The sequence below is a fragment of the Danio rerio genome, chromosome 8, assembly GCF_052040795.2.
Source record: "Danio rerio strain M-AB ecotype USA chromosome 8, GRCz13ab, whole genome shotgun sequence".
Taxonomy (NCBI): domain Eukaryota; kingdom Metazoa; phylum Chordata; class Actinopteri; order Cypriniformes; family Danionidae; genus Danio; species Danio rerio.
This window is the reverse complement of record NC_141028.1, coordinates 28724703-28737500: the sequence shown is the minus strand read 5'-3', so window position 1 is coordinate 28737500 and position 12798 is coordinate 28724703. Positions and strand designations below refer to the sequence as shown.

The 12798-nt window shown below is 35.3% G+C and overlaps 1 protein-coding gene and 1 long non-coding RNA gene across 6 annotated transcripts in view; both read left to right on the top strand.

Annotated features, from left to right (window-relative positions):
- kazna (kazrin, periplakin interacting protein a) overlaps window positions 1-9813 on the top strand; it is a 154683-nt gene extending 144870 nt beyond the window's left edge. For 4 of the 5 annotated variants that reach the window (XM_087262548.1, XM_087262549.1, XM_087262551.1 and 1 more), the window contains 7 exons: window positions 49-254; window positions 408-526; window positions 2542-2773; window positions 4601-4702; window positions 4790-4956; window positions 6748-6868; window positions 8421-9813. In XM_087262548.1, the coding sequence (XP_087118674.1) occupies window positions 49-254; window positions 408-526; window positions 2542-2773; window positions 4601-4702; window positions 4790-4956; window positions 6748-6868; window positions 8421-8579 (1106 nt within the window). In that variant the 3' untranslated portion in view covers window positions 8580-9813. The remainder of the gene's footprint in view (window positions 1-48; window positions 255-407; window positions 527-2541; window positions 2774-4600; window positions 4703-4789; window positions 4957-6747; window positions 6869-8420) is intronic. The other variant, NM_001128289.1, reaches the window with a different exon arrangement.
- Window positions 1-12798, top strand: part of LOC147842651 (uncharacterized) — a 464331-nt gene that overhangs the window by 227373 nt on the left and 224160 nt on the right. The gene's annotated exons all lie outside the window — the stretch shown is intronic.

Sequence of the window (12798 nt, the reverse complement as noted above, 5' to 3'; positions counted from 1 at the left end):
TTTACCTCTCGTTAAGCTCCGCCCCTCTCTCCTAATCCACCAATCTAGACTCCGACAGTTTGTCAAGCCCCGCCCGCCTCAGCGTGAGCCTATCAGAATGCGAGGAGCAGCTGGATCGTCTTCAGCAGGTGGAGCTCGCGCGCTCGGCGCCCATGTGTCGTTGGAGGGCAGGAACCGTGCAGGCGTGGCTGGAAGTGATTATGGCCATGCCGATGTACATGCGCGCCTGTGCCGACAACGTCAAAAGCGGGAAGGTAAATGACAACCTGTCATTTTATTACTTAAACAGTTGTCTACGTCATTATTCTCTAATCTATTGCGCACTGCTGATCATATCAGCTTTTAATGCTGTAGGGTGTTTCAACAAGCAGTGTTTGGCATGAATGTTCAATCTGTGTCTTTATTAGGTCTTGTTAGTTCTTACGGATGAGGATCTGGGAAATGTTTTGGGAATCAGTAACTCAATGCATCGCAGGAAACTCCGTCTGGCCATTGAAGATTACAGGGATGCTGAAGCAGGACATGGGTGAGACATGCCATAAGACAACAACAAAAACATAACAGAAAATTCACTCATAGAGGAAACCCCTACAGTCCTCATTACTGACACAGTCAAGGTCAATTTAAAAACATCTTATTATTCGATGTTTGTAATGACAAGGCATGTTAATAGTTCAAAAAAGTAATTTAAACACTTTTATGTCACAATCAAACTAAAAATTATGCCAGAAAAGAAATCTGCCATCATTTACTTGCCCTTCACTTGTTTGATTTTCTTCATTCTTTTGAACATAAAAGAAAATATTTAGGAAAAAATGCTGGTAGCTGCGACCCGTCTAAATGTTTTCAGTTTTTTTTTCTTATTATGGAAGTCGATAGGTCTCAGCAATCAGAATTCTTCAAGATATCTTCTTTTGATTTCAACTGAAGAAAGAAACTCATAAAGGTTTTAAACCACATAAGGGATAATATATGAAAGGGAGACATTGGCTTTTACAGAGTTAGCTTAGCAATGCCAACAGCAAACAAAGTTTGGGGACTACAAAAAAAAAAAAACAAAAAAAAAAAAAAACATCCGGGTTAGTGAAATCACAAACGCTTCAGGTCATGTGCATTCACCATGCGCATATACCCTTAGGGTGTGGCCCCAGATGCGCTGTAATGTTATTGCAGAGAAAGCTAAAATGCCGTCCAAATGCTGCTATTTCCACCAAGCTTCTTCTGTTTCTGTATTTGGGCTTTCAAAGGACACAACACAAAGAGAGAAGTGCTTGCAATTTAATTTCAATTACGTTCCAGAGAATAAAAAATATATAAAGCTAGCAAATGACAAAGGACAGCTTCCAAAATCTCTCAGTTCAGTGCTGCATTCGGCTAAAAAATCCTCAAAGAAGGAGCAGTTCCACGACGGAGACAACGGAAAATGCTGTTTGGCACTGTTAACAATTTAGCCACAAATTCATATTTATGCGTCAAACCACTGTGAACAGCCACAATCATCAGCAGCCACCTTCCCTGCATTCTACATCTCAAATAACAAACTAGCAAAAGGTATGTGACATTTCATCAAAGTGGAAGAAACTTGTCAGATTTTATTTTAGAAAGCAGCTGTGAGGTTCAGCTGTGTTCAGCTCCTCATTTTCTGTCCGGTTCAGGCTCAAACTGATATGGTTAACAGCAAAGAAAGCGTGTGCTTGTGGAGACATTGTTCACGCTTTTCCTGGTGACATGGAGCCGATCTGCGAATCACAGCACAATATGTTAGCTGACCAATCAGAGCCTCTTGAGGTCGGACCTTCGGAAGAACTAGGAAAAATGACAGTCGTTTTCATGTTAGCTGAGTAGCAGTAAATAATTAAAGTAGGATATTTTTTCACAAATGAAGCATGAGCACACATTGCTTTGCATCTTATAAACACAACCAAGCCTTAACAATACACTCTAGACCACCCCTTTAAGGTTCAGGCAACCAAATGATAGAAGTTTCCAAAATATCACAGAGGAATTCTTTATAAAAAAAAAAGAACATGAATGAAACAAGCTGTTTAATCTAGGTCCTGTGAATAGATACAGTCACTTTACTGTATATAATGGATTGGTTTGAGGGTGAGTAAATGATGACAAAATGTTCAATTTTGAAATGAAAACAGCATTGAACACCACTGAACAGTCATGAAATAACTGTTTGGTTTTGAACTTTTAGTATTTACTTAAACCATTAAAATGTCCTAAGATTGTATTTTATATATTTGTTAACCATATTTAAGGTAATTTAAACACACAGTAACACAAAACTAAAGCTTGATTATTGAACAATGGTATTTATAAATTGTATTAATTTTTTTACACATACAAAACAGATTTTATTCCTACTCTCAGTGGACATATTATAGTTACCTAGTACTGGGTTGCAGCTGGAAGGGCATCCGCTGCATAAAACATATGCTGGATAAGTTGGCGGTTCATTCCGTTGTGACCATCTGATTAATAAAGGGACTAAGCGGAAGAAGAATGAATGAATAAATGAATTGTGTGTCTCAGTCTTTCTAAAGCAGCTGAACTGGATCATCACTGGGTGGCTCAGGCATGGCTGACTGATGTGGGTCTCCCTCAATATTCCCAGTTCTTTCACACTCACCTTGTGGACGGACGTCTCCTGAGTACCCTCACACGTGCTGACTTGGAGAAACATCTGCACGTATCTAAAAAAGCCCACCAGAACAGCCTCCTGCTGGGAATACAACTGCTACACACGCTTAACTTTGACAAAGAGGTAAAAACACACACATAAACCCGAAGAAGAGTGTGCTGGGAATTCCCACAGGCACTAAAGCTTACCAAAAAGGAAAAACAACCATAACAAACATCATAAAAACACAGCAAGCTTCTATTGAGCACAACAGTTGGGTTCCAGAAGCAAAGGGGCATTCATTTGCTTTAAATAGGAAACAGATTTTAAAGACAGCCCTGTTGTGAGCTCAGACTTTATACTTGCTTTTGTTGAGCACATTTGTTCATAATAATTGAACTTATTTTTCAAATATTCATGTTTAATCACATAGTTCATAAAACTCATAAAAATACCATATATATGTATTAGTTATTTTGGTCATTCACAGTGAATATGTTTGTGCAGTTATGTTAGAATGCATGACCATTCAGTTTACAACACCTTGAATAAAACAGGGAACAAATAAAAGAGGATGTACATTGTTTATTTATTATTTTGTAAAAGAAGAGTTACAAATCATTTAACACTGGTGGCTTGACCATATTGTACACTACCTTACAAAAAAAGTCTTGTTGTTGATCCCAGCTGTAAATGCAACAAATAATTACTTGACTTCTAGTAGATCATTTGGAAAAGTGGCAGAAGGTAGATTTTTCTGATGAATCCTCTGTTAAACTGCATCCCAATCATCACAAATACTGCAGAAGACCCATTGGAACCCACATGGACCCAAGATTCTCACAGAAATCAGTCAAGTTTGGTGAAAGAAAAATCATTGTTTGTGGTTACATTCAGTTTGTGGGCATCCAAGAGAGGTATCAAACCTGAGGTATCAAGACATTTGTGCACCCCATTACATAAACCACCAACCACAGAAGAGGGCAAATTCTTCAGCAGGATAGCACTCCTTCTCATACCTCAGCCTCCACATCAAAGTTCCTGAAAGCAAAGAGGGTCAATGTGCTTCAGAATTGGCCAGCTCAGTCACCAGAGATGAACATTATTGAAAGAGGAGGCATCCAAATGAATCCTAATAATCTTGATGAACTCTGGGAGTCCTGCAAGAACGCTTTCTTTGTCTTTCCAGATGACTTTATTAATGTTACTTGAGTCATTGCAGAGATGTATGGAGAGATGTATGGATGCAAGATGTATGGATGCAAACTCATGTTAGTCAAACACAATATTCATTCTTTTTCCACTGCACCATGACTTTATATTCTATACTGTACACTATTTCTGTTAAGTGACAAGACTTTTGTCTAAGCAAAGTCAGACCTTAATGTCCTATTTAAATCATTAAAAATCAAGACATGATTATAATTTATTTAGGTAAAATAAGCGTAATCAAGAGGCCTTTGCCTTTCATATAAGCCACTTCTGATACCAAATGATCAATTAGAAGTGAAGTTATTATTTGTTGTTCCTAAAACCCTAAAACTTGGATGGGCGACAACGCAGTGTACCTTACCAAACTGTAATTGAATTGCCATCTCATAAATTTAACTTTTAAGAAGGACTTGAAATTAGCAAGAGTGTTTTTTATATTGTTTGACATTTTTAGAATTGTGGTTCTGTCGCTTATTAAAGTTTTAAGTGCACAGACTTCTACCTTTGTGTCAGATTGTCATACAAGTTTTTGCATTTGCTGTGATTCATTTCATACAGTAGCTGGTTTGTTTGGTTCATTGCTTGTAAAATTTTAACAAATGCATTTAGATTAAAAATCCCTGTGGGGAAAATAAATGATAAAAATACTTCCTGAAGCAGCTCTGCCAAAAGGCAGACAGGCACTAATGCACTTTATAGTAAGTAAATGAAGTCAAACACTTGTTTAACTAAACACACATGTTTTTTTTTTTACTGCAGATTTTGCAGTCCAGACGTTCAGAGTGTGAGAATCAAAACACAGACCCTGCCGTCTGGACTTGTCAACGCATCATTAAATGGATCAAAGAGATTGATCTGAAGGTGCCAAAGAGAGAATACAGCTATGCTAGATGTTGGTGTGTGGGGGGAAAAACTGAGAGCAAAAAGTGTCTTTGTGTTTTCATTCAGGAGTTTGCTGACAATCTTCAGACAAGTGGAGTGCATGGTGCCGTCATGGTGTTGGATCCTTCTTTCAGATCTGACACCATGGCAACAGCTTTATGTATTCCAAGCAACAAGCACATGGTCCGTCATCACCTGAGTGAGGAGATGAAGGCTCTTGTCAGTGCAGCCAGGTGAGAGAGTCACTGACAGTATGTGTCTAAGAACACTACAGATGAATTCATCACTGTTGTTAAAGGACCCATGACCCATGCCTTAATATTTTTTTGACATAGGAGAGGTCTTTGTTTTATTATCAACTTGCAAGTTTAAACCTTTAAAACATTCTAATCATTAACAAAGTATTTATTTAATCAAGCCTTAAGAGGATCTTGTTTGCCAACAAGGTGCCATGTGATGTCACAGGGGTGCATTCATTTGCATATACACTTCCTCCACCCACTGGTATTCGGTTGCTCAGAGCACTGCACTGGATGCAAACATTGTATCACATGAAAAGAAATCAAATAAAAAATCAGGGCTGCATTGAACATATTTTAAAGGGCACATAGTTTACCCCTTTTTATGATTTAATATTAATATTATGGTTCTTCTGAGTGTGCCAGTTCAGGTTCAGTTCAAAACACAGTTCAGATTTGTTTATTATAATGTGTTAAAAAGTCGTTTTGGGGGCATGTACACAGGTCGTTGTTTTAGGGGTGTGTTGCTTCATTGGTTTTGACTTCCCGCAATATGACGCTCTATACATTATACCCACACACATGTCTGTCCAAACAGCTTGAAAAGTAGATTTTTCACCATAGGTGCCCTTTAAATAGAAATGGTGTTGCTTTGGACACATTGTTCTGTTTATGCAAACAGGGCAACTACAGCAGCTGAGAAGTCCATTCAGAATTGTCGGATCCTGATGAAATGTGTTTAATGATGTAAATTATAGATATTCACTTCAGAAAAAAAACACCCCAATTGAGTGATGGGAAGTGGAAACTAAAACCTGCGATTTAAAATTAGCCTGGTGTTTCAGGATGAAAAGATAAACATTTCAGGTAAAGAATAACCCACTGACTGTACCTCAGAGACTGTATTAGGATCTATAAAAATGTAATAAATATTGTGAAGTTTATTATTAGGCTTTTCATTAGTGGTGATCACTGTGGTTGTGCAATAATAGTGTAATATTTAAAGTTTATATTGTAATAGAAAAGTTTCTAAAAGTTTTCCTCCACAATAGAATCGCAAAATATATAAATATCTCTATATTTTTTTTGTTACATTAATCAGTGTCTAGCAATCTTTCCTAGGGAGATAGACTGTAAGATGTTGCAATTACTACTGGGATGATATTTTTGACATATCCAACAAACAAAAGAAAACATTTCTCAAACTCCATGGAGCATCGATTTCAGGAAATTACATTCAACCTGTGTGTTTGTAAAAAAAACGTTAAAATTATTTTTCACTCAAAGCCGACCATTCTGTCATTTATTCACTCTTAACTTCTTCCAAATTTGTTCAGAAGATATTTCAAAGAAAGCTGGATACCTGTTTTCATTAACTTCCATAGTATTTGTTTTTCCTACGATAGAAAGTCAGTGTTTACAGGTTTTCAGCCCCCTTCAAAATATCTTCATTTCTGTTTAACAGGATAAAAATATATGGAACTACTTGAGGGCGAGTAAATATTGAGTACTTTATTGGGTGAACTGTCTCTTAAACATTACAAGTAAAACTCAACAAACATATTTGAATTTTTCAATTTTTGTATTTGGCAGGTGATTTTATCCAGAACTACTTACATTTAATTAAAAGTACACAACATGAGCATTGCTACCATGCTCTAAGACTTAAGCTACAGGCAAGCTGTTATTAAAATGAAAAAATACACATCACTGAACCATTAAATGTCTTTTTAAATTCGTCTTACAAGATGAAGAGAGTTTCTTAACAGAAGTGTTTATCTGTAGGGCGGGGCTTGAGCAGGAAGTTGAGCCTTTGGGGACTCCGCCCACACTCCACCGGCAGAGTTCTCTGAGCAGCTCATCACCAAGCTGTCATGATGACCAGCAGTCTTTGAGGAGGGTGAAGGTACAAAACTAAACCTGAACCGTATGTTCTTTAATTAAGAATCAGGAAAGATGACTATATTAGAGTTTGCACTAATAAGTAAGATTTTGTGTTTTGTCTTTTGCCGCTTTGAATGTTGACGCTCTGTAATGCAAGATAAATTCTGGTTGACTGTCAGTGTGTTTATTGTTTTTCAGCTGAAATGCATTTGTATACATTTTATTTCCACAGTATCATTCCAGTCTGTCATCATTTATAGTTACTTTTTTGTAGAAAAAACAGATCTAAAATTTATACTTGAAAGAAATTTGATCAGGTCTTTATAGAATAAAATAATGTCCAATATATCAACTGAAATGGAAAGATCACACGAGCCCTTCATTTTTCCCATAGCTATACAGGTCAAGGGTTGTCAAAATGATTGCCAATTTAGTGTGTGACTTAATTAATTCATGGCAATTCATGGCAATGTATGACAGTCAGTTTTCTCTTTACAAAAAAAGTCTAATACAGAGGTTTGAAAAGATCATTTAAAGCTCTCATCTGCTTCTTTAATGCTATATATATTTAGTTTTATATTTATCAACATTTTTAAGTCATTCCATTTTTTTATCATCATTTACTTACTCTCATGTTATTTTTCTGCAATAAATATTGCAATATAAAAACAATGGTTTCACAAGATGGTTTGAATATCTCTATTTGTCGTTTTTTTGAGGAGTCCAACAGTATTGAGTGATAGACATTGAATAATTACAATGCAAAAAATGCTTTTCTTACTTTGTCTCATTTCTAGTCCTAAACAAATTCTTAGAGCAAGTCAATTTTAAGAGTCTAAATAAGTCCAAATTTGGAGATTTTTCCTTAAAACAATCAAAACTATCTCTCTGTTAGGTAAGTAAAATAATCTTATTTTCAATTTGAAATGTACAGTAGATATTTACACTAGTAACTACAAAAATTCAAAGTAAGAAATTGTTTTCAACATATATCGTATAAAATTCTGTATAAATAAATGCAGTTCGTCTTTGTTACACCTCCAAACAGCGTCAAACTCTCTTGAAATGCTGAGTCACAGGCCTTAAAAACACATGTACAGGATACATTTTCACTATTTTATGGTTAAACTCAGCAAAGATGCTACAAATCAAGTGTGTTCTGTAGCTCCATGCCAACTATAATTCCGACTCAACATTGCAGATCTTACGATATATTGTGCAGCCCTAATTTAGATGATAGTAGTCAGTGGTGCTCTAGTGTTGTTTGGTTCATAGCATCATTTTTTGTGTTCTGAAGAATTATGACTTGAGGCGAATAATATGATTTAATGTTATTATTCTTTTGAGAACCATCTCTTTAAATGTGGTCATTCAATACATTATGAAACTCTTTGCACAACCATTATGTGCTCTCCTTGCAGGGTCTTTTTTCTGCAAAATCTTTGAGTGTATTTCTCAGTAACAAAGCATCCGCAGAGACTTAAGATTTGTATCATTGCTTGAATGATTCTTAAAAGTCAAATATTTGTAAAAGCACTGAATCAGAAATCTGATAGACCTGTTTCTTCCTACAGCAGCAGCTCGGTCTCAGCCCAAAGAATCTGACTGCACGGAACATCAGCCACCAGAGCAGATCTGGATCATTTCCAAGGAATGGACTTCAGGAGGTTTCGCTACAACGGGAGCGTTGCCCGGTTCGCCATTTTTCTGCTGCTGAGCTCACTAATGTCTGAGTCTCTCTCTTGTCAAACTACACCTGAAAACATGACATTTTCCTAATTCTCCCAGATAGGGGAGGATTTTATTTTACTTTTCAAGCTAAACTGAAGAAATCTCACATTTTCAGATTCTAGATTCAGTTTGCCAGTTGGCCTCAGCATTGTTTTGTAGACCTTATTTTATTGTGAAGGTAGACTCATTTGTCTCAAAGTGAGACCGTGTTAAGAATTCATTTGAAAAAATGTGTTCAGTTGGATGTTTTGTGAGATCTCCAAAATTTTCATTCTTTAAGTTGGATTTTCTTTTTTTCTTTTTTTTTGTTAAAGTAAGTATTTTTTAATTAATATTTTAAGAAATGATACTAGATATTAGATTTAATTAGAATTTACTATAAATGTTATGTTACATGGCACATTATTGTTTAAATTTAAAGTTCTGGTTCCACTTGGCTTTATACTGTTAGGAAAATTCTCACAGTTGTTTTATGCTGTTGTCGGATAAATATGGCCAGATTCATGAAAATTTTCTAAGGTTAAATGTTCAGTATTTTTTTAACCCTTGTGCACTGTTCAAATTTACTACCCTTTTGTTATAGGGATGAAAATATCCACTGAGTTAAGCTGCTTTAATTTAAAAGGCTAGTAAATTTGCCCAGTGTATCGTTGAGTACTTTAACAAATTTAAAGGATTTTGTTAAAATATGTGTCAAAATAAGTTTTTTTCACCAAAAATCATTCCGCTAGCTGAAACAGAGAAAAGTAATGGCCAAATTAAGACTCAAAATCACCCGAGTGGATGAAAACATCCCCAACAGTACATACAGTAAGGGTTAAAGGGATAATTCATCCCAAAATAAAACATTACCTCGCTATATATTTCCAAATCTTTGACTTTTTTTCCCTGCTTAACACAAATGGAGATATTTTGAGGTGTGTTGGAAACTGCTAACCATTGACATCAATAGTAATACTATTAATAAAAATCTAGATGTAATAAAGACGTGAATAAGGCTTTCTGCATCAGCAAACTTAAGAAAAGATCCTACTATTGAAGTCAATGAATACTGGTTTTTAACATTTAATAAAAATATCTTCTTTTGTGGTCTATAGAACAAAGAAACTCAAACAGGTTTGCGACAAGTCAAGGGTGAGTAAATTATGAAATCAATTGTATTTTTGTGAACTTTCCCTTCAAGTGCAATTCTGGAAAAAATAAAGAAAATCTCAAATTTTATAAGAACAATCTAAACAATCCTTAACGGGTTTTTCTCCAAGTTATTAAATAAGAAGTAAATTTCAGGAGAGGTCTTCTTAAGGTTTCATCAATCCGTCCCCAGGTCCTTAACTACTGGTCACTGCTCATGTTTGTCCAATCACAGTGGATAATTTTGTGTAATATGACATTTGTCTCTGAGAAGCCGTTTGCTTCTTATTTACCCAAACATTGCATTTTGTGTTCAAATTGTAAATCACTAATCTCAGTATCATCTAGCATGTTACCAACGTGAAGGTCAGACACATTGATAAGTTGCAGGGATTATTCTAATCATCCTAGTAATTGCGCAAAGATCACAGATATGACTGTTGGACATTCACACTGTTTATCAGGCCACTTCTAGTTTTAAAGAGGCCAACATGTTCAAAGACAACACATTCTCCATTTCAAAAGGTCTTTTGAGTTTAGTATTTCTCTTACACATTTCTAATGTCTGTAACAAATCACACCCTCAATAATCCCACAGGATTATTAATGTACTTTGTTATAGTGAAAAACATACGCAATGCTTTTCAGAGCACTCCTTGTTCTGTTTACTATAAGAGTTGAGTACTTTATCTTAAACAGGCACAGTTATGAGGAAGCAGCTTGCCTATACGGTCAACCTTTGTCCAACAGCATTAACAATGCCAGAATCACAGAAGGTAAATATTGCTGAGCGTTTGTTCCGCTCTAGGAATTTATGTTTGGATGAACCCCTTCTGACAGATTTATGTGGGTCTGGAAACCGGAGTGATTAATAAGACTGGTATCTTAAAACCTGTAAGAGATTAGAGACATTTAAATGTGATAAATTAAGTCCGTGACAGCATGCCAACACATCTACAGTCGCCCAGAAGATTATCATTAATTATTATACAGGCAAAATGACTGAATTATAAAGAGAGGAATAAAATGGTTCAACTGAAAAGAAAAAATTGCTGTTAATTTGCTCATCCTCGGGCCACTGGAGATGTGGGTGCTTTTTGTTTTTCTTAGGTTGAACTCTAAAGAAGATTTTTAGCTGAAATTGTTGTCCTTGGTGATTTATAAAATCCAAGTCAACAGCTTCTGGCAGTTTTTCTTTCACAATTTTTTTTCTTTTCTTTTGAGAGTCAAAAAAAGCATATGGCAAAATCAATACCACCTGGCGGATAAATTGAGCTCTTATAAAGCAAAACAAATCTTCCGTGAGCTCAAACTCCCACAAGAGCTGACGCTGTTTTTTAAAATGTCATGTTTGTTTAAATTGTTACGCAGGCAAAAGCTGAATCAAAATTGACTACTACTCATGAGGGTAATACATTTCAATTTGAACTTATCTAACGACTGTTCGAAAAATAAGTTCTGTATAGTATGATTTTGAGTAGAATTCAGAAACATCTACCGTTTTATCATTATTGTGTGACCTATGCTTCATTCCCATTCATAAATTCTCTCTTGTGGCCTCATGGTATATAGTAAAGCTTAATTTGGATGCACACTTCAGAATCTTGCCAGCAGTAATAGGTCATCCAGGTACTTCTTGCCTAATATTTTTCGAATATTATGAATTCAGTACTGTTTACTGTACTTTTCAATTTCTTTTAAATTCAGTGTTGTTTTTCACATACTATAAAGTATCGAAATATGCCATTTCAGATGTAGGGGAGAGCAGGGCACAAAGTAACTTAGGGTGAAATGTAACACAGCGTTTTAAGGTACTTGCTCAGCCTTAACCATGGCATGCTTTGTTATGATTTACCACAATGTTGGCAGACATTTTCTGCCAGTTATTGAAAAAGTTTGGCGAAATTTGAATGAATAACACAGGAGAAACCAGCATTATTGCAGCATAAAGTATTTTTATTATACTCAAAAAATCTGTAAAATGATGTAAGTAAAATCTTATATTGTGATTACCGTCTTCTAGGAATTTGAAAGATGGAACACAGAAATTGCTAGATAGTTTTGAGGAAAACACAACACGGCAGGGTTAGTTAGTAATAGGGTTTTACAAATAAGTCACATACTGTTGGACACCAATTGAACAAACTAAATATTTTTTTTAATTTTGAGTGTATTGTTGGAAACTTTTTTAATAAAAATGTATAAAAACTAATTCTATTCAAGTTTTTTATAGAAAAAAAGTAAATTTATTGCTAATAATGCAAATAAATGCATTGTATAATAATGCTAACAAATCCAAATATGTTTATCCAATAGATAATAAATAAGCATGCTGTTCTACGTAGAATAAAAAGAGGAAATACACTATCTAAAGTAAACCGAATTTAAATTAATTATGTGAAATCTGCCTTTTTAAGCATGTGTTACTACTAACCCTCTGTCTGTTACAATTTGCACCGCATTTGAGGTAAATAACATTTTTACTCCTGGCACTTTTGGCTATACTACACAGAAACCATAGGTCCGGCAATCATACTTTCAGTGCTCATTTGTAGGAGAGACTTGTGCATTGTTAGTAAAAAACATGGTTTGTCTAACCCCATTACTTTAATCATTATTTGGGCCAAAACCAAAAAGTGTTACTTTGTGCCCTGTTTTCCCCTTGCACAGCCCAATTCACTTGTTAAGTCTAACATCATACGAAGCAGCTTCTGGCTCTTACAAACTGTATGGGGAGGCTCAACAAAGAGTAATAATGAATGTTTACAAAGGCCTATAATATTTTAAAAATTCATGATCGCAATACAAATAACCATGTCTAATATCAGATAGCCAGAAAGTGATTATTTTTTAATATATTGTTAAAATGTTGCTGTGATGCAGAGACTGTTTTGTACACCATGATTTTAGATTTAAAAAATGTGTTATATGACTAAAAAGGGGTCATAAACTAACATTTTCCCAATTCAACTGAGTAGCAGCTTGGACTCACAAGCAGTAATCCTTACGTCACAACTTATGCAGAAGCAGATTGTTTCACTTCATAAAGCCTCAATATGTCAGGAGCAAGGTATAATTTAGTTTTCCATG